This window comes from Nesoenas mayeri, assembly GCF_963082525.1.
Source record: "Nesoenas mayeri genome assembly, chromosome: Z".
NCBI lineage: Eukaryota > Metazoa > Chordata > Aves > Columbiformes > Columbidae > Nesoenas > Nesoenas mayeri.
The window spans coordinates 17176502-17193152 of record NC_137542.1 but is presented as its reverse complement, the minus strand read 5'-3'; the positions used below and the strand labels follow the sequence as shown (position 1 = coordinate 17193152).

The following is a 16651-nucleotide window of genomic DNA, read 5'->3' as shown; positions in this document are numbered from 1 at the left end:
AAGCAACTGAAATAAGATGGAATTCCTAATTCTAGTAGTGTTACTTGGCAGATGACTATTTAAATTAACCAGTAAAGGTTATCAACTGTTTATCAAATATGAAATTGAATTGTGCTACACCTTTAGGAAGAGGGTAATATTCTCTCGGCTCTCTGTTCCAAAAGAGTTTATTGGCTCACACAAAAAGTAGTAATTCAAGAGATTCATCAGAATTGTCTCATGTACTTACGTCAAATATTTAATTAATACTCTCTGCCAGCAATTTGACCTAAAAAACAATGCATAAAGTCCCTAGATAAACCATGTAAGGTTTAAATGTTCGTGTATAAATAGGCGTGGTATATTCTCACAATAAATTCCTTCTATTTGGAAGTGTAGATGCAGAAGGATAAGACTGGCATGAAAGAAACTTCTTGAAGCAAATTTAGGTACCTCAGACTGGTTTTGCAACAGCAGTCAGGTATGGAATGTGTACTTGATGTACAAGTGCTTGATTCCTAAACAGGGAAAGGCTAACAACACACAAATTAGTGGCTTTGCCCTGTGTACCTAGGTTATGCTTTGTATCTACTGTTTCATGTCGGTTTTACAGGAGGACTGTATTTATGGAGGATGTCCCAGTGTTCTGATACACAGAAGTAATAGATTTTATTCAGGCACTGTCAGTGAAAAACAGTGGCAACAAGAAACTAGCAGTGGTTGTCAGAAGCACATCCGCTGCATGTCTGAAAGACATGCATATGGCTGTGTGATCGGACAGACACTAATGTTCACACGTGGTGGCTGCCTGCAGATTTGCAATTAGGGAAAGAGTAATCATTTTCTCTGTCATGCAAGCTACCTTGACTTCTGTCTTCCAAGTCTCCATTTGCATCTTTTATTAATTGGCCCTGTTAATTTGTGACGGTTGCTTTTGGTCAATATTTGGCATGGTAGGCTCTCCCTCCTGTAATATCTGGTTGCTGGTTCGAAAGAGAACTGATATTCACATATGAACTTGTGTTGCTGTTTTACAGGATTTATATGAATTAGAGAATCCAAACAGCTGTGTTTTGTGGGTGACTTTAATGAGGATGTTAATGTTGAAGGCATTGATGTGGTGTATGAAAAAGCAGATGTGAGGACGAGACCATAGGCAGGCTTCTGGTGTAATGAGGGTGCACGCTCTCCACTTGGCGCAGCGTGCTCCCTCTCCCTGACGTGCTGCTGGCTCTGCGGCACGCACGTCTTGCTGTCCCTCGGCCCTCACTCTTCACCTCTCCCTCTTGCTCCCTGTCTCACTTACTCTGCCACTCTCTCTGTCTTTCTGTCCCCACTCATCCTCTGCCCCTCCCTCCCCCCACCTTGCACTCCCTCTGTCTTGCTCTCCCTCTGTCTCTGTCTGCAGCGTATGTCCATCTGTTCAAGCAGGTTTAGGAGGTCCACATGGGGTTTGTATGTGCTTTTTTGCGTTTCTCAGGTGTTTTGAGGTAATTTGAAATGAAAAGTGCAGTAATAACATAAAGGCTTATAATGGTGGTAGTAATATAACCAAGTGCTGACATCTCTTCAGTGTTAGTGTGTAGTCATTATAAATTTATGAAGGAGTAGGTTTTTACCATTTATTTTATGTAGATTATGTATTCATGTATGATTTAGTCATGCATTATCTGATTGTGTTGTAGGTCTGCTTTTTCTGATTAATTGGGCAAACATAAACGTAGTTTAAAGTGTTAGGAGCTTCTTAATTTGTATTTATTTTCACTTGTTCATTAATTTTAGATTTATGCTTGATAGATTAGGAGGTAAAAGATATGCAAAATTCTGTTGATAAGTTTTCTCAAAATAGTAAGCACTTTATCATTTCCATGTTTACTTGTCAATAAAAAAGTTCATACCAAATTGAGAAAGCAAGTGATTTCAAAGGTAATATTATAATTCAGTCATCAGATTCTATCCTCAGCATAGGGCAAGTCTTTCAAACATAAATCATTTCTGGTATGAGGACTTAATGGGATGAATTAATTGTAGAGTAGCTGCTTGAAAACTTAAATCTTGTACTTCTGTTTTGGAGTCTTTTTCTTTATTTTTTAATGGTATGGCTATTAAAAGAACAAATAATTGTGGTGGGGTTTTGTTTGTTTTTCTCTCTTAATACTTCAAAAAGGAGAAACCTCCAAGGGATTCTTGGAGACATTGCATTTATATATACATGTGCCCAACGCAGACACAGTTCTGGTGTTTTTCTTCCACCATTTCACACACAGAAGGAATTACCCATTTCATTACAGAGACCAGAATGCTGCCTCCTCGGGAATCAGACTGCTGCTTCCTCTTGGATAAAACTGGGTCTTCATTCTCCTGGAGTTCCACAGCGCCTGGGCTGCTGTCACCTTCTTCTCCTCTCGAATACACTAAGGAAACAGTGATTATTAAGATATAGATGCTTTTCACTTGCACCTGGAGTTGAAATACTCATAAGTGTGTTAAACTCATTAGAGTGGGATGACACCTCTTGCAACCCTGATCTTTTGCGAACTTCAGTTTGTCAAAAATAAAGTAGTTGCAGGGTTTAAGAAATGTTAATCAACAACTAAGTAAAATTCAAAGAACCAGATTGAAGATATGTACCATGAAGAACTCTAATCTCCTCAAATATGTTCAGCTGGTATCTGAAGCTATGCCTCCGGATAGGTTGTATCGTGATGATAAATATTTAGAAACCATTTTAGCATAATGTATTTTAACTATAATTCTTTTACAACATAACATTAATGTGTGCTAGCAGAACACCATTTAAAAAATAAAAGTGAGGCATCTTCAAAATGCCAGTGGTGTTGGAAATTTGTCTTTCAAAATTTGAATTTCACACCCCTTATCCTTTCTGCAGGCTAACTACATTCCCAACTTCCTTTCCTCTTCACAGCGTTTCTTTTAGCAGTCTTTTCCTCCCTGTTCTCTATGGGCTTTTTATTTCTCTCTCTCCTTTTCTCATTTTCCCCCTCATCATCAGCCTTTGTCGTTGCTTTCTTAGCCACCTTTTCGCTTCTTTTGTTTCTTCCATTGCCTTTTTTCATTGTAGTAAATGGACACTATATGAAGAACCCTTCTCAGAAGGCTTTGTAGTTAGCTGGTACACTGATTGCACCCCAACCCTGTCAAGTTTTTGGTACTACAGGACTGTAAATGTCAAAGTTAGTAGCTGTAATCACCAATTAATCAGTTACTGAAAGCTGTCTCTTTATGCCTGTGAAACTACTACCTGTTGTCCAACCTCTTTCATAAGCATTACTAGTTTTGTAAAAACTTTCAGTTAAGATCTGCTGCTGATTATCTGGAACATTGAAGTTAGTATATAATAATTTAACCCTTTTAGTAAACTTTCTTAATGGAAAATGTTCTTGACCCTGTCGAGCAGTCGTGGAACCACCTGCCTTTGTCCACTCAGACTTTGACATACATTCACATCTCTTGCATGCAGGTAATCTCTTTATGAATTATCTGTGCTGACATGCAAGAAAGCTCTATAAGAACTGTGTTAAATATACCCTTCATTCACCAAGTTTATTTATTTAGTTTTACTTCTGCTTCTAATTCTGTTTGGTTTTGGCATGGTTTGGTTTTTTTCCATCTGTTTACCAGGTTGCTGCATCTTATAGCATAACAGGAAGCATCTTTATTGACTTCTAGTCACTATTCTTTTATGAGAAAAATTACTCTAGAGACTTAGTGATCTCAATATGTACCCAAAGCTGCTTCAGTGAATGAGGGCAGGCTCCTAAATGCTGTACCTGCAAAAATAAAACATCATTCAATAACAGAAAGTAACAAATATTGTTTGCACAGCACCTCTTTGGTTAGGCAATTTTTCTTGCTTCTGAAGTCCTATCTCTCACAACTGCGTGGGATTATCTATGCACAGTGTCTTCAGAAAAGGAATCATTTTACCAGATAACCACTGCATAGCTTGCATGTGACTATTGTTTAATACTGTCTCCAGTGTGTACTGTTGTAAAACAGATAAGCCCATTCAGAAGCATAGCTGTTAAACTGTTGATAGTCTTATGGGTTACAAAAAGAATTCATGTAGTGAATACCATGAAAGATTAGGACTTGTCTGGAGCCTTACATTTTTTTTTTGCTTGTTCTTTAATTTCAAAAACTAATACAAAATGCTGAGCAAGTAAGTCTAAGCAATAGGAGCTAATAAGGCAATATACTTTATTACACAAATATCTTAGTAGTAGAAACAGAATTGAATTATTTTCTATTCTTAATTACATTTAAACTAAAAAAAGAAACTTCTTCAAATGCTGGGATTTTTTGTTTAGTCTCTTTTAAACTTAACTGCTTATTATAAAACATATTTCTATCTGTTTGTTATTCTTACTGATAACTTACAGGGCAAGAAAAACATTTTAAATAATGCGCTATATTACTGCAGGGGTTTTGTAATGGATTGAAGGGAGACATTTCTGCCCAGATACTGCATTTGGTGGGCCTTGTAGTTACAGACCTGGAAGAGGAAGGGTTATCTACAACTTGAGCGAGTTTATTATGGCTTAGTGATTTGCTGATTGATTTCATTTGCTGTCAGTTAAGGCTCTCTTAATGTCAGCTTTCTTTGCATAATGCTTTGAAATAAAGACTGATGAAGTTTTTCAGATTGATGCCGCTTACATAAACTGACCCTGATTTGCCCTTCTGCATGACAATATAAGTGACAGCAGTTAGATGAAAATATAGCAATGAATATGCAACTTAAGGATTAAGAAAAACACAGTAAACCTTTCAGAATATAAAAATACGCCTGAAAAAAGAGGCTGTTCTGTTAATTCCACAGTTGTCCTGTTGTGAAGAAATAGACTGGGATAGCATCCCAACTGATACACCACTGAAGAGAACAGGTTTTGAAAGGATTAGAAGTTAACTTGTTTTTTACCAAATTCTACCTATCTTTGTGGAACAGAGTGGTGTGTAAATTGTGGCTCATAAATTCACATACATTATTAGCTGCAAATTTTCTTTTTTACGTTGTTATATTTCAAGGATCATAATTAACTACTTAGAAGCTGTTGTCTTGATTTTTCAGTTACTGAATTGATTGATGGTCTAGTGATATGTGCTGCAGAATCCTAGGGTCATGAGTTCCAACTCTTCTTATATTGGACTGTGAAAAGCATAAATTCTTAAGGATTGATAAGATCTACTGCTCTAGCTGTTCCAGGACAAATAAATTAGGGGATCGGGAGAAAATGGAAAGGGCTGGAGGGTGCCAGAGTAATAGATAGAGGGTGAACATGGAACTGTTTTGTAAACCTGAATAACAGGAATACACAGCCTGAATGTTGGCAAGATTACCTGCAAAGGATTGAGTCTTTAATGGATTTTAAAGAGATAATATCCATGGAAAGACCACCATTTGTTTATCTTTCTGGAACCTTGGTAGAGCTTATACTATTCCACCTGTGGCAGAAACATGCAATGCCCATTTAATGCCTGAAGATTATACTTTAGTTCTGACTTCTCTCTGTTGAGAGGCAGATTGTATGTTCTTTCCAATACCAGCACTGATTTCTATGTACCCTCTTCCTGATTGTATTATAATTGAAAAATCCTAAAGGGAGAGATTAGAGAACAAAGCATCATGGTGTTGCTTGTGCCTATAGTGCCAGACTTTCCATCCAGTTTCCCATTCTCAAAGGAATAACATTTTAATAAATTACTTTTGATACAGCACAAGGTAAAGATTACAAGTTGAAGATTAAATTCTGAAGTTTTTACAAATGCTTGCAAAGACCACAGGACTGGGTTTTGAGCAGTGAGTCTCTGACATGTCAAAACGTGATGTTTGTCAGTACCTTGGGAAAGGGTACTATCTTAGATGCTTGATTTGTTCTACAGTTAGTCCATGTGAGATTTGCTGCAAGTTTTACTCTTTTGGGAAACAGACTGTGGGACTGTGTAAGCATTTGATGCCTAGAGGGCACGTAGAATAGCTGTAAATCTGGTTATCCCTACTTAAAAACAAGTTGAATGGGGGAAAGTAAAATAAAATACTGTAAGAAACAGTGCTAAAATGTCTCCCAAGTTTCTCCCAGCCTCCACCATTTTAGTTCAAGGACTATAAATAAATAAAATTCATATTTTTTGATTCCACAGCCATTTATTGTCTGATTGCTTTTTGAACCTTTGTAAAGTTAAGCATTTACACGAGTTGTAAAAAGGACTTTTGCAGCTTAATTACACACTTTCTGAAAAACTATTTTCTATGTGTATTTTGAAAATACTTTCTGCTACTTCATTTAATGTTCATATGTTAATGTTAATAAGTATTCTCAGTTCACCTTGTTTATACTAGTTATGCCTTGGCATCATCTGTCATAATCACCTCCTGTTGTCTGCCACTCCATCAGTAGTGTTTCTTTTCAGGTTACTTTCCTCGTTTCTGAGCTACAAAAGGTGAAAAACAGTAGAAAACATCTGCAGTTTCTAGATTTGATAAGCTGGGTAAGTGATTTCCCTGTGTTACCAGCATCCACAGGCACAACTTCTTGTAAGTGACCTAACTGCGAGTAGTGGTCCAGCTCTGAAAAATGGACAAGGTAGAGTAGCTAATTAACATCAGAGGTAGTTTGGAAAATGCTGTACCCTAGGGGTCTTGTAAGTTAGGGTAGCATGAGGTCCTTGGATAAGGACCAGCCACTTCTGTTGATCCACCATTAAAATCACCACTCAAGCACACAATGTTGCAGTGCCTGCAGTTGTTACGAAATCTGGTAAAAAAAAAAATAACGATTAAAGAAGGCTTTCTCAATCTAGTTACGATACACTGTAGTGTGGAGTATTTTACTTCTGATCCTATTGTTGAAGAATACTTTATGGTCTCTAGGCAAACTCATCTCACAAGTGCCTATCCTCCTTAGTTTTCTCTTTTCAGTGTCGCTGTAAGTATCCGGTTTTATAAACAGAATTCAGAATGTCACTTTTTCTTATGCTTCAAAGGAATCAGATCTAGTTGTTGACTGTTGGCCAGACAGGGGAATGGGCTATAACAGCCTGTTCTTACTTGCCAGGTTCCAAACCTATAATAATAATACGAATCTTATTCTGCAATCAGATGATAAGTTTTCACTTAGTGAAAAGATGTGTGGTGCTTTTGCTGAGGACAAAGCAGAAAATCAATGTTATCTAAAAAAGCTCATCAGGTAACAACGCATCTTTGAAGTGTTGGTCTGAATGAGGACAACCAGAGCTCTGCCAATAAAAAAATTACTGTCTTCTTTACTTTGTCTTTCAGGCTGTTCCAAGTGAACAGCTTTGTCAGTTTGTTGACCTCTTTCATAGAAGAGGCCCAAACTTATGTATAGGGGAATCTCACTCGTCCAGTCGTTTTTAGCACGTGTTGATTGGGATTTATACCTTCCTGAGTTGAGCTCACCTGTCATCTGTGTGGTAACGCCAAAAATAGAGTCAGTTTTTCCTAGCAAGGGTTTTCTTCAACTGTACATCCATTGTTAGTAGAACTCAATGTGCCAAGATTACAGGCATAATTTTATCACTTCTTATTCCTCAGATTGTGATGGTTAAAAGCAAACTTTGGGAGGAAAATATTTTCTTTATTTCATAGTAAGCTTAAGGATAGCAAATTGTCAAGCTTATTGTCATTACCGCTTTTGGCAGACATTGCCAGTATTCTCAAACTTTTGCTTTGGAAAGAGGGATGCTAATATGCATGCTCATTGTGAAGGTCCATAGTAGATGTACTGTGCTCTTTACATTTCCTTTGACTTTTCAGATTTTGGAACAAGAGCTGTTGTTCCTGAATTTTTTAATAAAACATTTTCATGGCATAAATCAGGACTTGAAAACAAGTCTGAAAATCTAACCATTTGTATGTTGGATTTTTTAAAATATGGATGTTGATAAAGTTCGAGAATGGATGGAGCAAGCTAGTTATATCACTAAAGTCTGAGTTTAGGCAGAATGAAGGGAAAACACCTGTCCATCCTATATGTGGCAGCGGACATTAGATTAAGGGTGTATCCATTTACCTGAGGAATGCAATTCAGCTTCTCTGGATCATTGCTTTCTCTGTAGAGACTTACTGGTGCTTTTTCCTGTGCTGGGATCAGATCATGAAGTTTTGCATGTAACTGATGTTTTGGTGAGAAGCCAAAATGAAAAAAGTAGTTTGCTCTCCAATCTAACAGGAATATTTTAGTGTTTCCTTACAAAACTACAAGATGTTGCTTTATATAGCATGAAATATTTATGTTGAATTAAAATACAGTGCTACTATGAGCACTTCGTAAAAGAAGCAAAGGAAATGAAGTAACTAAGTCACAAAACTTTGCACAGTTTTCTAGTCCGTGTGCTCCATTATACCTAAAATCTGATATGAAGATTGGGACTCAGTAGTGATTGTTTGTGTGTGAGCCACATAATTCACAGTTGTCATATTGAATAAACCTGACAGAAGGGATCTTAGTGTCTCCTCAGAAATGGCAACTACAGCAGAGATTGTCTTTTCTTCTTGGAAAATATGAAGTGGACACATTTCCCCCTTCTAAGCATAGGTAAAATAGTTTATCTCATTCAGTTTGAAAATGTTTTAATCTGGAATTGAAAAACTGCTTCTTGGGGTCAGAAAGACATAATCTATGTCCTTTCATAGCTCTAGTCAAAGTGTTGAGGGAAATGTGAACCCAGATTTTGTAGGCTGATCATTTTCTTCTGGAGTCAGCAAAAGACTTTTTCTACACTGCTTAAAACTATGTTTGTATTTTTCACTAGTTTCTAAGAGGATACACAGAAGTTGCAGTAGCATCTATTTGTCTGTAAAGCATATTTTTTTACTAAAAGTGATTGAAATTGGTCTTGGTTAATAGAGCACTCTTTAAAACCAAGGAAAAACCTGTGGTTTACTTTTCAGTAAACTCATTGTTTCTACTGCATTTGCAAACAGTCAAGCTAGTTACTTGTGTTGGATAGTTTGCAGACAGCATTTTGGATGAACAGAAGAGTTTTCCAGATCACACATTTACCTTCCATGTGAAGTTGCTTCAGGCTTTTCTGCTTAGTGACTTCTTTCCTCTTCTTGAATTGTTATCATACACATACACGTATAATTAATCCGTTAGATTTTGGACAGTTAAGACTTAGTGTTTAGTCAACATTCATTTATAAAAATTGGTTTGCTTATATAGGATATCCTATATGTAGCATACCCTTAAAATAAGAAGAATATGCTTTCAAAAAGTGATTTTACTTCTATGAATTCAGTTGTGGAAACAGAAGTCTGTACTTCAGCTTTTGTACATTTTCTCTTACAATTTTGTACAATTTTGTTGAATGGTAATTTGCTTCTGTGGTCCAGAGATATTTCTGGGTAGTCAAGGCTGCAGGTAGCTCCTTTGCTATAAAATTCTCAGGATGCTTTCTACCTGGTCATACCAACAAACACATTGGTCTTTATCAGTTTCTAGATCAGTGTTATTTTTGAAGTTCTTACACTTTGTAATAATTTTCATGGCAACTGTTTTTATTCCCATCCACTGTGGTTTCCAGTAGAAGCACTTCCCCTTCAGTCTCTGTCAATTTCAATGCTCCCTTTTCAATTTTCTTGTAGGAAGTCATGTCATTACCTCCTGCAGAAAACCTAGCCTTTTATTTAGAGCTTCATTCCCTTGGGCTATCCTCTGAGACCTACAGGGTAAAGCAATTGTTGTTGAAGCGGAGGGGATAGGCTCAGGCCCTGTGTGTGGCACTGAGTCAGCTTTCGTTTAGAAAAAAAAAAGTTTGTAACAGAACTGACCTGCTTTTTGGCACATTTAAATTGTACATGCCACGCTTGAATGGAACCCAACAAAAAGTTTAGTGTTGAAATGAGATACAAGGAGAATAGATCATTAAATAAGTGCCAAACAGCTGCAAAAGTGCAATTTTGCTCAGTGCTGTTTCCGTTGAGTTTTTTTCTGATGCCTGAGAAGCTGTTGCATTTACATCCTTCACTGATGATGCCACCAGACATTTTGGACTGTGGGTCAAGGCATCCAGAATGTGTTTTCAAATACTAAAATGTATGGGGGAAATTTTAGTCCTTTATTCCCTAAATACAGCTCTCCTAAATCTTTAATAAGTATCCTGATATCTTCTGAAAACAAAAGTAATTTATATATGTTTTGTCTTCTGGACTTATTTTAAGTAATCTTATTTATGTCAGTTTGAAGCAGGACAGTAATGACAGGCATTCTACAGGTTATCCATTAAGTATGCAGAACTCCATGCTGTGGAGTTTTGTTTTCATACCAGTTGCTTTTGCCTGAACTGCACTTCAGCCATCTTCTGTACCATAAATGAAATCCTCAGTCTTTTCAGATTCTCATCTAAGCACTTTGTTATACTAGAGTTAGCCTTTCATTCTTTTGAAGTCCATTCATTATTCCTTCTCTTGTTCTTTTTCATCTTTTTGTATATGTTGCCCTTAGGTAAATTTGCTACCTGCTAACATTCTTTTTAGTTGAAGAATTTCCTGAAGGGAGAACCTAACAGTCACATTTTTACTTTTTACATTTTTTTTGAGCACATTGTGTAAAGTATATGCTCTTTTTATTGTAGATGCTGCAACTGATGTTACAAACTCAATGCTTACGTTGCCATGCTGTTTTATACCTATTAATAAGCATCATTTCACAAAAGGTCACCTTCCTTTAGTTTTCTTCTGTCTAAACAGGAGGTACGGTTCTATGATAACAGCAGGCCCAATAAGATCCTGAGCCAATGGTATAACGGTTATAAAACCAAAGAAAATTATTCTTAATCACTTGGTGTTTTCTTTGCAACTTCAGAATAGTCTAAAACTTTAAATGGAAACTTCCATTTGCAATTCTGTACAATTCATAATACAAATAGAAATTGTTTTGAGCTGTGTTTGTTCTTGTTAGCGTTAGGGTTAGGGCAAGGGAGACAACATGTATTTTAATTTGAAATTAAAAATGCTGGTTTTGTAATGTATAATAAATACATTAAAATTTTGATGAGAGGTCTGCTAATTTGCATATGCTGATCTGTATATCTTTTGTCATATGTTTGTACTATAACTGGATTGAGAACAGCTGAAGTTTGAGTAACCTTTGAATTTCATAAATTAATTTAAAGAAAGCTTTCTTTGCATGTTTCATATTCCTTAAAGATCATGTAATTTGTCAGTATTAGCCATTTTTCACTTTACGTAAAGGACTCCTGAAGACTGGAGTCTTCCAGTCTTGTATATTTGTAGCCAGTAAGACATGGAAAAGCTGTTTTAAAGCATCTATAGCACTGTGCACCTCAAAATTACTGGTTCTAGAAATGGTCTGTGGAACAAGGAAATTACTGGTTTTTCAAGTGTACACAGAGTTGGGAAAAATTGTTTTTATATGTCCTCTGGAGGACTGTCTCTAATGTTAAGTGTTCTCAGTAATTTTAAAGATTGATCTGGAAAAAGAAAGCACAGCTTAAATTTGGCTATTTTGTTCTGGAGTTCACTGGTTTGTAGTTTACAAGCAGCATCAAAGTAGTTTGTCTCATTTTTACTCTCAATTCAGGTTTCTCAGCTTCACCAACCTGTAGCTTAAACAAGAGATGTTTATACGTACCCTGGTATTACAGATGAGACATCTTTGAAGAGGGCATAAGGACCTTCTTCCTTATGGCTGCTTTGAAATAAACCATTATAATTTACTTCTGAAAAATGAGTAGCACATGATGTAGAACTTTAAATAATGGTGAAATCCTTTATAAAATAAGACATTGGAATAAAAAGAGATGGAAGAGTCCTTAAAAAAAAACCAAAACCAAAACATTCAAGTGTCTGATTAACTCATTTATTTATTTGATTAATGCAGAGTAATTAATTACAATTTGTGCTCTTAAAATTGACAGTCCTTTGCAAATTTCAACAATTATTTACTTGCATAGTGTTCCATCCTTAATAGCACTTTGTAATTACTGAATTGCAGACTGGTTGAGGTGGGAATGGACCTCTGGAGGTCATCTTGCCCAAGCACCATGCTCAGTAATGTGTAAAATCAGTATTCTTCAGCCCCACTGTTGCTGTGACCTCCTTGGTGAAGTCTTCTCCCCAATAACTTTCCTATATTACTCATCTGTCTGAAAAGGTTTTAACTTTTAAAGCGCTCTGAGTTGCAATAATGTTGGCTCCTATAATGTACAGGGATCAGTACATCTGGCCTTTCTGGACAAAAGTAATTTTCTGGTATGTATTTTTAAAACATTTTTCTTTGTAATGGAAGAGAAATTTTTATTGTCTCATGTTCTGTTCCCAGTTTGTATGTTGCACTATTACCAACACATTCAAAACCAGAAAGGCTCGCCTAAATGCAGATCCTGCAGATGTGTATGAATGCCAAATTTTATGCTATAAAAATTCATCAGGAGGGTTGCTGAAGTATCTTATTGCTATGTATACTTAAAAACTATGTATACAGCTTAGTGCTATGTGTGCTTAAAAACAAAAGAAAACACTCCTTCTTAGCAGGAGAGGAAAAAAAATCTGCAGAACTAGATGTGCCTTCTTTGATTTTCTGTCAACAGACTTCGTTGATCCTGGAACAGTTTCCAGAACTGCAGCTATATTTTTATCTGTAACGTGCAAATAGGGTTCTAAATTAAGGCACCGAACTCCTTCAGAGATATATCTAGTCGTTGTGTGACAGATATTGTAACATGCAAGTGACTTCTATGCCCATTCTGCATGTATCAAGCATTCTAATAAGTGGAAATATTGTGGAAATATTGTGGAAATCAGATCCATGGCTCAATCTGTGACTGACACGAGTTAAATAAAATCATGTCTAAATAAATGATATCCAATGACACATCTAAAAACCTGAAGTGTTTGTCTTCCTCTGAACGGCATTTAGAATGAATATTCTGCACCTTCATTATCAGTGATTCCACGTCACCTACTGAAAGACCCAAAAATACTGGTTTCCCTAGTCTGGTCCTGAGTGAGAAATCTAAACTGATCATGACTCTTTGCTGGAGAGTTAGGATTTACTGAAAGGAGTGTGAACCTATGGGTACATAAGTGCAACCTTCCGCATCAATAATAAACTGTTAATGGCTGTTATTGCTTCCTTCTGGACTAAAACAACAACCATGACAAAACAAAATGAACCAAACCTAGATGTCTTAGAAAATAATACTTGCCATGTCTGAAAAGAAAAGCCTGTGAATGAAAACATCTTTCATAGATTGAAAATTTTCAAATTCATTAAACAAGGACAAATGAAATAGCTGATTTGAGCAGCAAGGAGTTGAAAACTGTTGTTTTAGGTAGCTGCATGGACTCAGAGTGGCCTTGGAGATATAGAATGGAACTGTATACGTTGGATAACTGTATAGCTGTAGAGTCTTCAATAGCTTGTGGTAGCAGAGGTAAAAGGAAAACAGTAAAGAATCATTTCCGTGCATTCTAGTTCAGTCATACCTTTAAATATCATGTGGGTAGTAATGAAGGAACACGTAAGATTTTTTCTGCATGAGAGCTGAGACACAGCTTGTTATGAAGCATTGGTATAATTCTTGTTTATGAGTCACAGGCCCAGTCCATAGACATATTTCAACATATGTCTAATTTTTAACATGTGGGCAGTTGCCATATGAAGACTCTCAGGCAGTTTTATATGGGGTGTGAGATATATCCACATTCTTGCTTGGTATTGTTTGTGAAGAGCTGCAGCATTTTAGTCACGTTGAATGTGGATGAAAAATTTTAAAAGCAAGATCAGAGCTGCCAGTGGCAAACTTACAGAGCTATGCAAATACACTTTTAGGACTAGCACCATAGTATGTAAAACATTTTGGGTATTCTTTCTGATGAGAAAAGATATTATATTGTTAATTTTACACTGGTGTTTTCTACATTTGACAATGAAATGACTTGATTGATTTCAGCTATGTTAGCTTTTATTCTGAAAAGCAGTGGTATGGTTTTAGAACAAAGAAAGGAAAACAGTAAAAAAATCTTGTGAATGCCTGTTTGTGGTACTAAGTTTATTTTTGTCTGTACCACAGACTTACATTTAGAAGGCCAATTTCATATTATCTGTAGTCTGTTCTTACAGTAGGAACTCACTACAGGTCATTTCAGAAGGGAAAACTATAACTTATAAAATATGATTAACCACTTGTAAAGAAGACCAATAATCTCAACAGTGTAACGCTATTTAGGGTAGATATAAAGTTACCAGTACTGCCAAATCACTTGTACTCTCTTGTGCTGCTAAGTTTATTATCAGTCTGATCAATATTACACAGTTGAGACATTCTTCCCCTATATACATGAAAACAATTATATTTTCCCAGCTATATTGTAATCAGATTATTTAGTTTCAGAGGTCTGTAGGTTTACTATGTTTCTTTTGTTTCTGCCTTTTTTTTTTCTTTTAAACGTGTTGTGGGAGGATTCATTTCATTTTGAAAGTATGAGCATTTACCTGAAACTGTGTAGTGGCTTTTTGTAAAGAGAATTTGAACTTGCACTGAGTGTTATATTTAAATACAACAAAAAATGGTATTAGCTGCTCAATGCAGTACTGCATGTTTGAAAACAGCACACCAAAACACCTTCTAATTAGGGTGCATAGTCACCTGCTTTTCTTCGATGCTATTAATATTTAAGATTCTAGAAGGAATACAAAATCCCATGTTAGATGCTTTCAATGTTTAGGTCCTAAGACTGAAATTTTGCCTGGCTTACAACCTTTGTTTGATTTCTCTGATTAGTAAAATTTAGGTCTTCTATAATGAATTTGGGTGTATGCTATTTGATATTTAAATATAGGCTGCCTGGCATTGATGATTTCTTTTACTTTTTAAAGGCCATGATTAAAAGTTTTATGGATGTCTACCAAATTGCAAGTTCCAGAATTGACATGTTAATGAAAAAAATAGCATCTCATCAGCTTCAAACTACAGGCCTAAAGTCCAAGCTCCAAGCCGCTTGCCTTCATGAAACTGAAAGCATACCATTGGTAAGTCTGCTTTTCAAGTAATTTTTGTCATTTGGATGTGGTTTCCTAGCCAGCATCTCTCTTCATGCTGCATAGTTTCTGTAGGGAAATGCAATGATATATCATTATAAACATAATAGAGCAATAAAACTAGTGTCAACAGAAACCTTCTGAGACTTTTTTCAGAAGAGAAAGGGGATGGTAAAAGTTAACACAAGGATTAATTTTACTGCTGTATCTTCTACAAGAAGTTGTTCGTTGCTGCTGTCACTGGAAAGTAAACACTGTGATTACTTCTTTGTTTTTGGCAGTACAGTAAATGGTTGAATTTTGGACCTGAAGAATTTAACCATCTGAAGATATCGCAGCATGTTAAATCAGAATGTTATCAACTGTACTTGTAAACAAAATGTTTATAAAGATGCATTATTTTTTTATATATTTGTGGTTATGAATAATAATTCTCACTAAAGTTACAAGGCTAAAAAACAGTTTCAGAAATCATTTCTTGCGTAGCATGTGGTTGCCCACAAAGATACTTGGACTTGTTTGAGGCTAATAAGGTGATTCTTCAGATCTGAGATGTTTCTGTGGGGGGGATTACTGAATGCAGATGTATATGTGTCACACAGGCAGGAGGCCAGACACATAAACTGTCACACATGCATAGCCAAGTATGTCTAGAATGAGACTGTGTAAGCTGTGCAACTTGGATTCATTTGAAGTATTTCTTCTCCATCTTTCTTTACTTATCCACATAGGATAAAGGAGAAAGCTCTGGAGGGTTGGTTTGTTTGTTTGTTGTTTGTTTGTTTTGTTTTGTTTGTTTTGTTGGGTTTGTTTGTTTGTTTGTTTGTTTTCCCCCTCTTCTTCTTTCTCCTTTCTCTTCTTTTATTCTTGTGAAGCAAAGTACCATATAGAAAATGAGGTTTGTTTGTATCTTTTTTGAAACAGAAAATCTGTAAGAAGAGAGCCGTCACTAATGCAAATGACATAAATGCATTGGCAAATGTACATATAGTGGCTGTGGCTGCAACTTTGGTTGTTTCCAACACAATTATATTAACGTCTTACCCTGCTTCTAAATTGGGTCAGCACAATGGGAAATTAGTACAAATAGAAAATATGTTAGTCAATGCTGAATTTCAGTTTTAAGATTTTGAGATGATAATTGTTGAATGAAAGCATTGTTTTTTTTCTGACCACACAACCTTTCTGAGAAACTAAATGAAATTGCTTCACTGGAATTGCTTCTTTTCTCCTCCAACCAGGCTTCCTTTATGTTGTCTGCTAGGTTTACATGTGTCCTGCTGAGCCTCGGCCCAGAGTAATTGTGTTGCTCCTTTGCCTGTTGTGATTGTTTTTGTTGTTTAAATCAAGATGACCGCTTGTGTACTAAGGACTGGAAAGTCTGCCAAACTTGCTTCAGTGAGATTTGCTTTCATTTGGATTGAGAGAACTTTTAGCAAAGATGATGCCAGTCCTGTCTATGAAGAGCTTGATATGTTACAGAGCAAATGAACAACTTGCCACCCCAGCTCTGCGATGCCTGTGATTAAGTGCACTGCTTTTTAAGTAATTTCTGTCTACCTACAGTATCAACGTAAAGATGATACTTTTTGCACTGTATAATAGTAGGATCTCTTGGCTCT

General features: G+C 36.2%; 1 protein-coding gene across 1 annotated transcript in view; it reads left to right on the top strand.

Annotated features, from left to right (window-relative positions):
- CCDC171 (coiled-coil domain containing 171) overlaps positions 1-16651 on the top strand; it is a 135567-nt gene that overhangs the window by 116610 nt on the left and 2306 nt on the right. Inside the window, exon 23 of the mRNA XM_080362213.1 lies at positions 14868-15020. Within this exon, the coding sequence (XP_080218339.1) occupies positions 14868-15020 (153 nt within the window). The remainder of the gene's footprint in view (positions 1-14867; positions 15021-16651) is intronic.